Source organism: Hemibagrus wyckioides, linkage group LG16 (genome assembly GCF_019097595.1).
Source record: "Hemibagrus wyckioides isolate EC202008001 linkage group LG16, SWU_Hwy_1.0, whole genome shotgun sequence".
Lineage (NCBI taxonomy): Eukaryota > Metazoa > Chordata > Actinopteri > Siluriformes > Bagridae > Hemibagrus > Hemibagrus wyckioides.
Window position 1 is genome coordinate 260,537 of NC_080725.1, and position 13,104 is coordinate 273,640.

Sequence of the window (13,104 nt, forward strand, 5' to 3'; positions counted from 1 at the left end):
ACACTTAAGAAGACACACATGGACAGGGCTGAAGTGTAAGCAGTCTGTAAGTCTCGCTTTGATAGGTATGCAAACCCCTATGATTTAAGGAACAAGCATATATGTTTAAATTTGTATTCTCATTTCTGAATCTTGGCACAGAATTTAGGTTTGTTTACTGATTGCTGCTTTTTATATTTGTGTGGCTTTTGCCAACTTTATGGGACTTTCGATTGTGAAACATCAAATCCTAAAAAAAAGTCTTGATTGTCCTCTGGTGCACTTTCTGGTCTTTAATGACCCATGTCCTAAGATTTAGTACTGGACCAACTCTCTAATTCTCTAATTGTTTTAAAAAAATACTGTTTTCAAGACAAGCCAGTAAACATGCTTTTAGTAATGTGTGCATCTCACCTGTGGGATTTTAATCATGTGTGTATGAATTTTGATTATTCTGTGGAAGTTTTAAATATTATAAATAAATAAATTTATTATTATAAATAAATTCCCTACAACTATACTAATAAATTATCACAGAATTGGAAAGAACAAATACACAAAACACATGTCATGTCATGATTTAAAAATTCTTTACTTATATATATATATATGCAAAAACCTTTATAGTTTATGGTTCATTCATAAATAATAGATTTACTTGAATAACATAATAAATTGCCTTTTAATTGACATGCTTAAAAAGCAAGTTTAAAGAACTTCCTGATGTCCGGCCAAAGCTTTTTTTTTAAATCATTTTTGCTTTTTAATCAAAAGTGGATATATTTGAAAAACAAATGGTCTCATGTCATGTATGAATATTTTATAAAATATTAAACTTTTTATGACATAAAAACATGATTAGCGTCATTTAAACAAATATTTTAGATTAAATCTAATAGATTTACATGCATTTTTACACTGCCTTTCAAATTATTACATTATTATTATTATTATTATTATTATTATTATTATTATCATTATTATACACACACTGTCCACTTTATTAGGAACACCTGTACACCTGTCAGCCACTCACATAGCTGGAGCACAATGCAATAAAATCATGGAGAGACAGGCCAAGAGCTTCAGTTAAATCATCTGCTGATCATTACATGTTCTTCAAACAGAACAGTCTCTAGCTAAAATCTTTTTGTTTTGTCAATAATGTAACTCAAATACAATCAAGGTATGTTTATTCAGCTCTAATCTCATTTAGGAATTAACAATTAAGACACTAAAAGTATATTAGACATTGTCTGTACCTAGCATCTAACATCATTCAGGTCTGGGATTATTAACTATTGAATTATTATGAAAGATGAGGTAGTGTTAATGGATGAATAAATTTGAAAGAAGGTGCATTTGGGGCGATGGTTCTGTGGTCATGGGCCAGTGGTGTAGTATGAACATCTGTTTGTTATGATGTGACTCAGTGAGCTGAAGCCTGTCATGAGGTTTAATGGTGGTGGCCTGGTTTTGGAAGGATGTTTTCCTGCACCACACCTGCTTAATATTTGCTTCACTTACCCTTTACTGAAAACCGTGTCATTTCCTATCTCATATTTATTCCAGCAGAGCTTTCTGATTTTAATGAGAAATTATAGAATATGTGAAATTAAAGAAAGACACACACTTCTACTACTGTTAGTACTACAGCAATTTGTTCTAATACTGTTACTATGACCATTACTTTTACTAACTACTACTTTTACTATTTATTACTATCTTATTACTGCTGCTACTTTAACTACTCCTGCTCTTACTACTAGTTGTAACATTACAACCAACTATTACCACTACCACCACTACTTCTATTACAAACACTATGCTAATAATATTATTACTGTTAATATTACTATTGATACTACTAGTACTACTATTTTTACCATTACTATAATAGTTATTAGTTAAATTATTATTGTCACTACATTGCCTATTAATACTAATAGGAAGGTATGAAGTGTATCCTATTTTATGTGAATCCAGCCATTTTATTCTCTCTCTTTTTTGATTTTTTAAAAAATATGGTTCATATTTGACATGTTGTATGCAATTCCATCATTTTTTAAAATACTATGTCTGTTGTTGTGTTACTTTATAGATCTTTTCAGTTTGTATTTCATACAAAAAAAGAAAGAAAAAAGTGAAAGTAGATCCAAATTGAGAATTCTTTAACATCCCAAACAACCCCTGAACCATTTCCCATTAATCATGTACATATAACGTGTATATACAATATAAAATTCTAGACATGAACACATGACCTATTTTCAGTAAGAGAGTAAGATGGTTCCTTGTGAATTGCAAGTCTCCTGAGATCATGTTGCAACTGTCTGACATTTAGCATACTCTCTTCAGCTATTGTTTCGTGTGTAGCAGCTCAGCTTCTTTCTTTGACAATGCTTTGTGGTTGAAACAGTGCAGACTAAGGCACACGGAGACTGATAAGTGATCAGAGGATCCAAAGGTACTGGTCTTCAAGACCAAGACTATATATAGAGAGCTGAAAGGTGACTGAGAGGCGCCGGAAGTGATTTTATCCCAGGTGCACAGACCGTAGCTTTTCACACACTCTGGAGGCTTTAGATACCTTTAGAACCACCAATAGAGGGCAGAATAGCTTCAGATGAAACAAGGCACAAACTGTAACTAAAAATAAATCCTTTTGAATTCTGTTTTAAATTATATTATTTAACATCATCTTTATATTCACACTCTGACTTCATGACTGTTATATATGTTTCGGCTTCATCATCAAACCTCTGTTGGTCATTTCAGAAACTGAAGTTTATGAGAACAGAATCACATTGTTTACTATTGCATGCAACTTTAATAACTACAGTAATGATATTACTGCTTTATTGGTGTCAGTTAATTTAATTATATTATTTAAAATAAATTATAGCAATTATTCTGTAGAGCACATTTTTTGCATTTTTTTCAAATTGCAGTAATTATATATATATATATATGTATGTATGTATTAGAAATCCCTCAGTGTATAACAGATGCAGTGCAGAGTTATGTGTTTTTCCCATGCTTGGGTGGCTTGGTGGTGATGATGATGATGATGATGATGATGATGATGATGATGATATCTTCTAGGTCATGTTCAACACCTTATTGGTCATGCCAAAAATGACTTTAAATCAATAAACACTAAGGTAAATTCAATACACATCACATATATAATACGATTATTTAGTAATCTTAATCTAAGTATTGAACCCTTAAACAGCTAAAAATGAACAAACAATAACGGAAATACAGAAATGTTTAGGGATATAAGTGGGTAGTTATTGAGATTGTTGTTATAATACTTTAAAACCAAACTGTACTGCAGCAGCTGAGCAAAATATATTGAAGGTCACTGTAGAGGAATTGTTGAGTGATGAAGGGCAGAGTAATATTCAATATTTACTACAGTTACAGTGTATTACAAACAACAAGGGTGTCTTTATTGTCCAAAGTACACAAGTCACAATTCATCTTTCTAGTGAATGTCAACAATCATTTAATCACAAGACTGTATGGAAGAACAAGCAAAGTCCAGGAAGCATTAGAAAATTTCCAGGAAAAAAAAATCTCCAGGGATTATTAAAAATGGACAGTAAAATCCCCAGTGCTGTTATCTCTTCCTGATGGCTGAAATGAACACTGTACTAAATGTCAATTTAACCCCTCAACAAAAAAGTCGTTGTGAATATTATAAAATTTTATAAACTTCTGCAAAAACAGCATTCTTCCACCAATCATTCCTGTCATTTGCAAGCTAAAACAAAAGAAGATCTTAATATTTCCATAATTTTTCAGCCCAATCATATATAGCTACACTTTTTAGATGTAGTTTCTGACTGTAGAACACAAGCTGCTGCACCTAATTCATCAGAAACTCTCTACTGTGTCCAAGAGTGAATTATTAGTGCAGCACTGAGGCCGAGCATGTAGTGATTAGTGTACTCTGAGAGTAGGATTTTTCTCAGTGGCACTGCTGCGTTGACTTAGTGAAAATTTAGTGAGTATGTCATTATTAGAACCAATCACTGGTACGCTGATACCAGTACCATACTTTCCATCAACCAGTCACCGTTTTTTTCTTTCACCCCTACACTTTTCTACAACTCTATTCCATTCAGAAGTCAAACAGAGCTTTATTAAGTTTACACACACAATGAAGGTGACAGGAGCTCCAGTGTAGAAGAAAATACGGACATGAGAGTGCAGACACACAGAGGAAATACACAATAGAGATGGAATATAACACTAACATAAAAAAAAAACAGAAAATTAAATAATGCACTATATACAGAAGTAAAAATACAGAGAAAAAAACATGTAACTGTACTCTAACTATAGGAGGCCACTGCCATGTCAGTAGTATTACTGGTATTACTGTTATTGCTGGATATAATTCACCACACAGACTTTCAGTATTCTCAGAAAAACATGGTAATAGATAGTGTGTACCTTTTCTTGTTGTGGTCAATACCCTGAAGGGTAAAACTTCTGTACCTTTTGTGTGTATTTTTACTCGAAAAGATGCATGTGGTGTACCGTCAAAAGAATCTATAAAAGCTAATTAATAGTTCCTTAACATTAAATAATGAACACTAAAAGATGTACCCTTAAAGGTACCAACCAAATTGTGCAATAGATGAACTGCAGTAATTTTACACCAATAAAGGGCACCTATAGAGAAGGTGGTCAGTGAAAAAGTGTTTATGGTGTTTATCAGGACTGGTGTTTACTGTGTGCATGAATAATGCATGAAATTAAATGTAATGGTCATCTGTCACCTGTTCAGGTGGAGAAATAACATTATTTACTTTTGAATATTATTTTTTAATGACTTCACGGGATTTCCCCATCAGAAGATTTTTTAATGAACTCTGTGATAATAACACTGCATTTCCTTAATACATGCTGGCTATCTTCACAGGACTCTGCAGTGCTGTGGTCAGGTGATGGACTCTCAGTGCAGCCCACGCGCTGGGGGGTTTCTTGTTGCTGAGAGAAGTGGGCGGGATTATGATGCGGTGAGATTCCACCTGACGTCACCGGGAGCGAGGCCGCGCGCGACCGCGCCTATAAAAGCCTGCCTCAGCTCTCCAATGGACTTTTAGTGTCAGTGCAGCTTCACAGCGGTCAGGAAGACAACTGAGAATTTACCGTCTCTGCAACACGATCCAACATGATAACAGGAGCATAAACTTTTTTCTTCGTCTGTGTTTCCGGTAAGTGTTTTACTTGGTCACATCGCAACCCCCCCCAACCCCCCCCTGCACAAATAATGACTCCAGGCGACACCCTGTATTATCGACTTTTTGCATGTTCTTTAAAAGTGAATAAAAGTGCAATAGAAATTGGTAGAGATACTTACCAGATATTTTGCTGTTCGCTGTCTTCGCTCCGGTTTTTATCCGTCCTGCATCTTTTTCTGCATCCTGTCTGCATCAGCAGCGCGTTTGGATCACGGCTTTAACGGCATCGCACAGTGCGAGAAAAAAACCAGGCCGTGTCCAGTCAAAGCGATAAAATGTGCAATATAAACGCAGTATAAATGATATCTAATGTGCTATTTATCAGTGTGGACAAAGCGCTCGTGCTCTCTGTGCTGCTCGTCATGAAGCGATAAGGCGACTGAGAGAAATGAGCTGCGTTTGCACTTTCTGCTGAATAAACACGCTTTCTTCGCATAAATCCTTTCGGGTTTATATATATGTATATATATATATATATATATATATATTTTGTATAAGTAAAAGCGATAAGCTAAACAGCAATGATGTGGGGAGAAAAACACCCAAAACAAGGATGTTCGTCGTAAGCAAAAAAATATTGTGGGTAGCGCGTGATGTGCATCCAGTCTATATGTTTATGCGGTCAGTTTGACGCATGGCGATATAAAGCCTGTGTTTCCCCCTCAGTCTAACAGCAGCCTGGCATAGAGGATGTGATTTTGCGGGATGGTGGACACGTGTGTGAGCATGCTCCAATGTAAATCAGTGTAGGAAACCCCGTCTTGCTGTCATGGTACAATTTACCTTCAAATGTGCTGAATTTTTCTTTTTAACAATCACTTGTGGTAATAAAAGATCCCGATAAAGATAATAAAGAAGCTTGTCCAAGAATCATGACCATTTAAAAGCTTAACTTGCTTAGCAGGAACTCATGTCTTAATTTTGTGGCATCTGCTTTTAAGATTTCAGAAAGAACAATGCCAGAGCAGAGCAACGATTACCGTGTGGTCGTGTTTGGGGCCGGTGGGGTCGGCAAGAGTTCCCTGGTCCTGCGGTTTGTCAAGGGAACTTTCCGTGAGAGCTACATCCCTACCATTGAGGACACTTATAGGCAGGTAATCAGCTGTGACAAGAGCATCTGCACCCTTCAGATCACAGACACCACAGGCAGTCACCAGTTCCCTGCCATGCAACGCCTGTCCATCTCCAAGGGTCACGCTTTCATCCTGGTCTACTCTGTAACCAGCAAGCAGTCTCTGGAGGAACTAAAGCCCATCTTCGAACAGATCTGCCAGATCAAAGGTGATGTGGAGAACATTCCTATAATGTTGGTGGGCAACAAAATCGACGAGACCAGCGGCCGCGAGGTGGAGACCGGCGACGGCGAGGCCATGTCCAAGAGGTGGAAGTGCGCCTTCATGGAGACGTCAGCCAAAACCAACCACAACGTAAAAGAGCTCTTCCAGGAGCTGCTGAACCTGGAGAAGCGCAGGACTGTCAGCCTCCAGATTGATGGCAAAAAGAACAAGCAACAGAAACGTGCTGAGAAGCTTAAGGGAAAGTGTGTTGTCATGTGAGAGATGAAAGGAGAACGTGTCTGGATGTAGTCAGAAGAAAACCAAGGAGTCAAGCTTTCACAACGTAGCAGTTCTGGCTAACACCTTTCCCACTTCACAAAGAACGATATGCACGTATAACCGTAACGTTTCTGTCATGGGACAAGTGATTTGTTGAGTGGAGGGATTGTTGGGGTTTACTGACAGCCACAAAAAAAGAACCTTGGAGAATCATTCAGAAGTTAAGCCACTTTCACCCTGTGCTACTCGAACAGACATTATTCCCTGAGCTTGTCACTAACAGGATTCAGTCTCACAATCTTGCAAGTTGGAACCAGATGTTGGAACACAACAGCAGTGTTTAATGCTTCAGAACCACTCTCATGCGCTCATACTGCACAGTTCAGGTGTAACTGCAAAGTGTAAGGATCCAGTAGTACCGATTTCTGTGGAAAAGGAGAATAAGATGAGGAAAGTGTGGACCAAAGTGGAATTTCAGACATCAGTTTAAATAAATCTGCCCCAACATGGATGTTCTACAAAGCAATATGTATACGTTATACAGATCTGAGTATATTAAAGATATATTGAATTAACCATATGAAAAATGAAACACGAGAAAACAAAGAAGCTGCTGGTTTCATGTCTTTTACACAGCCATTACAGTTTAACGGGTATAAAGTTCAACCGTTTAACACTAATATATTTGAATCTCTTGAGGCTTTGTGTTAGCCTCTAATGACAAGGTAAGAAGTAATTTAATGGATTTCCTGTAAACAGGGAGGACAATGATCCTTTATATTCCATACATTTATAGTAATATGCCTATATTTATTCATTATTTTAATATTGTACACAGTTTATCCTTCGTAAATTTTTTCAAAAATATCTGAAGATAATTGCAGTAGAAAAGTCCCGCCTTTAAATTTTACCAAATGGTGTTTACTAGTTAGATGAGCATTTTCTCAACAAATGATGAATAACATATATTCTAAGATATCTCTTAATAGTGACGGATATTAAAGTACGACTTTGTCTTGTCTGAGATATGTCATATTAGTTTGATCAATAAGATCAATAAGGATGAGCCAGTGCCTTTATTTAAGGTTGAGGATGCTGATTTCCAATTTAAGAGTACTCCAGATGTTTACAGATTATAGTAAAAGCTTGATCTATCGATCATGACCTGTGTGTGTTCGTAGAGGACTCACTCACCGAAGGCAAACGAATCACTATTAAAATCCTAACTTTGCTTTTGGTGATAGTAATTTACTAAAAAAATAACGGCAGATGTTCTTTATCCCAGATGCCTCATTTAGAGGGATAATAACCTTGTGTGCCAGTATTCTGAGTTTGTTACTGAATGTGGATTTGAAAGGTCAATCCATTTATGAAATTGTTGTGTAGTGTATTTTATGAAATCAGAAAGTGGCCTTTGTGATTGGAGCATGTGGTGACAGATTAGGTGGATTGGTCCAATGAAACTGGTAAGATTTTATAAACTATATATAAAGCTTTACAGCAGGATTGCATGATTCCAGCAGCAGCAGGAAAGAGCTTCAGATAATGACTGCGCAAAACGAACTAACAAAACCATACACTTTACTTAATGACCAGCTGAGTATGTTTTCTATAGGCCTAGAGTCAATTAGCCTCTCTTTAATGTTTATGAACGGAATGACATATGTGTATAGTTTTAGCATGATGGGTCTTGTAATTATTACAGTAGGATCTGGCTTTTACGGCTAGCTTATATTGCTGCTCTGGCTGTCTTTTTTTTACGTCAGTACAGTATGACAGACACAGTGCACTATTTATTTAAGTGATTTATTGTCACAGGAATGTCGCTAGTATGGTTGTAACAGAATGGAAAAGATTGACAATATGTTAATACAGTCGCAGTAGATAAGTATATCCTCTATCCAGAAGTTTAGTTACAGGCTCCAGCGTTAAAGCTGATGGTATGTGTTATTTAGGCAAGAATGAAGATAGATTCACAGATGAAGTTAAATGACCCTGTTTGTTTGCTATGATGGAACTGTAAAATTGGAAATGATGTAATGTTGTTTTGATGAACTGCCTGTAAAACATCATGTGTGCCTACAAGTTTATATATTACTGTAAATAAATCAGAAAATAAAGATAGTTCTGCATTTGAACACGAATCCGGACTTCTTAATTAAGTATAATAGTTTAAAATACCGATACATGAAATTACTGAACGTATGAAGTGTAGGTCTGTGTAAAATTGTTAATTGTAGAAATGGAAAAAAATGAGTTGTTGTGAACCAGGGATGATATGTGATATTTTCATTTTGTATTTTGACTTTCAGTTCCAAAAATACAGTATGTGTCTTGAAAGCATTGTCAGTGCATTAGTAAAATGATCAAAAAATGATGCTTCACTGATGGTGAGTCTCTTTCTCAGCAGGAAAAATGCACCACCTGAATTAAGTTAATGGGATCAGATGATACACTCACAAGCCTGCTCCTGCAATAAAATAATATTTATTCAGCCTTCAGATGAAAGGAGACAAGAATCCTAAAAAGGAGTCTATAGCTCAAGTATTAAAGACCTGTTATATAACATGATTCACATGACTTACACACTATGTACATTTATTTAAAAACTTAATTAGATTCATTTCAATTATTTGATGGATTTATGGTTTGAAATAGTGTGAAAGTGAACACACCACTGAGTGAGATTTTGTGTAGGTTTTTTGTTGTTCAGAGCCCTATATAATGTATAAAATATATATATAGGGGCAGTGGTGGCTCAAGTGGTTAAGGCTCTGGGTCGTTGACCGGAAGATCAGGGGTTCAAGCCCCAGCACCGCCAAGTTGCCACTGTTGGGCCCTTGAGCAAGGCCCTTAACCCTCTCTGCTCCAGGGGCGCCGTATCATGGCTGACCCTGCGCTCTGACCCCAACCTCCAAGGATGGGATATGTCACTGTGCTGTAATGTATATGTGACAAATAAAGGCTGTTTCATTTATACACTACTCACAAAAAGTTAAGGATATTGGGCTTTCGGGTGAAATTTCAGGATGCACCTAAAATGCACTATAACCTTTCCAGGTGAACTTAATTTGACCTTCTCTACACTTCTGAATGCACATGTCCAACTGTTCAGTGTTTCAGTACTTTTTGCAGAACTTGCTGTTCTCTAACAAGGTGCTTAACGGCAAAATTCACAACTGGTGTTTGATCCATGAATCCACCCATAAATTTTCTGGTTCCATTAGAATTGGTATTTAAACAGTCCTCTTCATCATGCTGTTCACATTTTGACATCATGAGACCAAGACCACACCTAACAACTGATCAACAGAACCTCACCATTGTGAGGCTTCAAACAGGATGTTCTCAGAGGGAAGTGGCCACTGAGCTTAGAGTGTCACAGAGTGTCATCAGCAGGTTGGGACAGAGATACAGAGAGACTGGAAGAGTCACAGAAAGACATAGAAGTGGACGTCCTTTGGCCACATCCCACGTTGATGACCGCTTCATTGTGAACAGTGCCCTGCGGAACCGGATGATGAATGCCACTAAACTCCAGGCACATTTAAGGGGGGTGAGAAGAACCCAAGTGTCACATCAGACCATTCGAAACCGTTTACATCAGCATGGTCTGCGTGCTAGACGACCTGCAAGGGTATCTGACCACACCACCAGGCACAGGCGTCATCGACTTGCATGGGCCAGGGAGCATTTACGCTGGACGAGGGACCGGTGGGCCTCAGTGCTGTTCTCTGATGAAAGTCGATTCACGTTGAGCAGAAATGATGGACCCAACGATGTTGGAGACGTCAAGGAGAGCGCTATGCATCAGCCACTGTTGTGGTGGTGTTACAGTCTGGGCAGGTGTGTCCACTCAATACAGAACTGCCCTACATCTTGTGAATGGTACAGTGATAAGCCAATACTACCTGAATAACATCATTAATCCAGTCATTGTGTCCCTGCATGAACAACACAGGCCTAATTTCATCTTCATGGACGACAATGCTCCAGCTCATCGAGGTCGCATCATTAGGGAACGGCTGCTGGAGGCTGGGGTACCTCAAATGGAGTGGCCTGCACTTTCTCCAGACCTGAATCCCATAGAAAACCTCTGGGATCAGCCGAGTCGCCGTGTAGAGGCTCGTAACCCTGCACCCCAGAACCTCAATGACCTGAGGGCCGCCCTTCAAGAAGAGTGGAATGCCATGCCTCAGCAGACAATAAGTCGACTCGTGAACAGCATGAGACGTCGTGGTCAAGCTGTAATTGATGGTCAAGGGCACATGACAGATTATTGAGACATTGAGATTTTTTGTTGTGGTATACCCTCCACTGTTGTTGGCTTTTGTTTCAATAAATTGTTTGAGATGAGGAAATCACCATTGCAGCTTCTACTTAAATGCCCTACTTTCATGATATAATATCACTGTAGTGTGAACTTTTTACATTTTCCATAAATTTCACCCAAAAGCCAAATATCCTTAACTTGTTGTGAGTAGTGTATATATATATATATATATATATATATGATGGTAATCATATTTCTATTCTAAAAATACATGTTCAAGTAGCTCAGCTCTAAAGCCAATTAGACTTCAGTACGCCCTTTGCCACCAGTCCTACAAGGCAACAGCACATGTGAAATGTTCATTCCAGTCACTGCTAGAAGCTTTTGTACTTTGAGTCAAACCGCTAATAGACAGTGTGACCACGCTGATGAGAGGCAGAGGTCAGAATGGGGGGGGGGTGTAGCTGTGCTCTTAGATATGACTAATCAGCCTGTGTAGCTCGTTATTGTGGAGTGAAGTGGCTTTACATGACATAATGGAGCACCTGCCAGTGCTCACTCAGCTTGCTTTTTATGTTTCTTTTAGTTTGACCTGAACTGGATCAGAGTGCATCGCAACAAGCAACAAGCGTGTAAAAGATAAATCAACCTGATATACACTGGAGTCAAACAGGACTACGTATCACAAACAAACAGACAGCTTGTCATGGCTGGACATATAATAGGATACCTGATAAGGTAAAAAACCGGATACACCTAGATAAATCCGGATAAGGTAGGACAACGACTGAAAACACGATGATAACTAAGGATCATTCAATCAGGGAAATTATGCTTCCAGAGCTTCTTACATTCCCAAAAAAATGCTCAAAATTCACACCACAAAAAATTTGCTCAGAGATCAGTTATTGTTAAAATTCAGTTTATTTACTGAATGGGAAAGGATTCGGAATGGGAAACTATTTGCTTCATGCTCACTTGATGTAGGTGGGGCTACAACAATTAATCAACAAAAATAATAAATGACAAAATAATTAGCAATGAATTTATTATCCAGGTTTATGCTCCGAAGCATGCTGTGGTGTGATATACTTCAGTCAGCACATGTTATCATTGAGTACATCTCTAACATAATATTATGATTTCTGTTTTCTATTTTCTTTTTGGGAATGTAAGTATAATATCCCTGACTGAATTATGCTTATTAATCATTGTGCATTAAATGTGCCTTATCTGGGTTTCTAGCTTTATCACACTAAATGACATTAATGGTCATATTAACACCATAAAAATAACAGATATTTATGGTACTTTCTTTCCCTCTCTGAAAACATCACCTCGTTCTACTCTGGTCAAAAAGTCATATGAGAACTCAATGGAAATAAATGATTAGTCTATAGGATAAATATTATCTCCCAGAGTGGAAAGCAAGTGCATTATGTAGTGTTTGGACCTTAGTAGGAATGCTATGTGAATTTGTTAGCTGGAACGTAGTTAAATAATAATGTTTCATATATTTTAAAATCAACACATCTAATTGATTCATCTAAAAATAATAAGCAGTAGTTGCAACAGTAACTGAAATGCAAACTCATGAGTTACTCTTGAGCTCGTCAGCCAATAGAAAACAAGAACACAAACAGTCAGTGCTTATATAAATGTTTATATACCTATACGAGAGAGAGACCTGCATTTCTAGATAAATATAAGATCAACCAATATATAGATGTTTTATATTGTTTATGTTAGCATTAAGCCATCCCATCCACTGTACTCGGGGTTTTGTGGTAAAATTCAGTTTTTTGCTCTCTGACTGCAGAGATTTTGTTGTTAGTGATGGTGACATCTCTCCAAGGAGGAACAAACAGCCCATCATTCCTCTATAACTCAGAGTTATTAAGTCTCTATTGATCTTTTTGTTGAATTTACATTAATGGTTTGTTTGCGTGACTCCAGTTCAGAAGTATTTGCTAGAAAAGAGAATACAGTAATATTCTGTAGATTAGAAAAGTCAAAAGTATTAAATGAATTGTTC

At 37.3% G+C, this 13,104-nt stretch overlaps 1 protein-coding gene across 1 annotated transcript; it reads left to right on the top strand.

Moving 5' to 3' along the window:
• Position 1: 1 nt before the first annotated feature.
• Positions 2-8,940, top strand: LOC131366683 (GTP-binding protein Di-Ras2). The gene is made up of 3 exons (XM_058411338.1): positions 2-65; positions 4,919-5,213; positions 6,182-8,940. Exon 3 carries the CDS (start codon positions 6,197-6,199, stop codon positions 6,794-6,796), a length of 600 nt encoding a protein of 199 aa, XP_058267321.1. The 5' UTR covers positions 2-65; positions 4,919-5,213; positions 6,182-6,196; the 3' UTR covers positions 6,797-8,940.
• Positions 8,941-13,104: the final 4,164 nt, after the last annotated feature.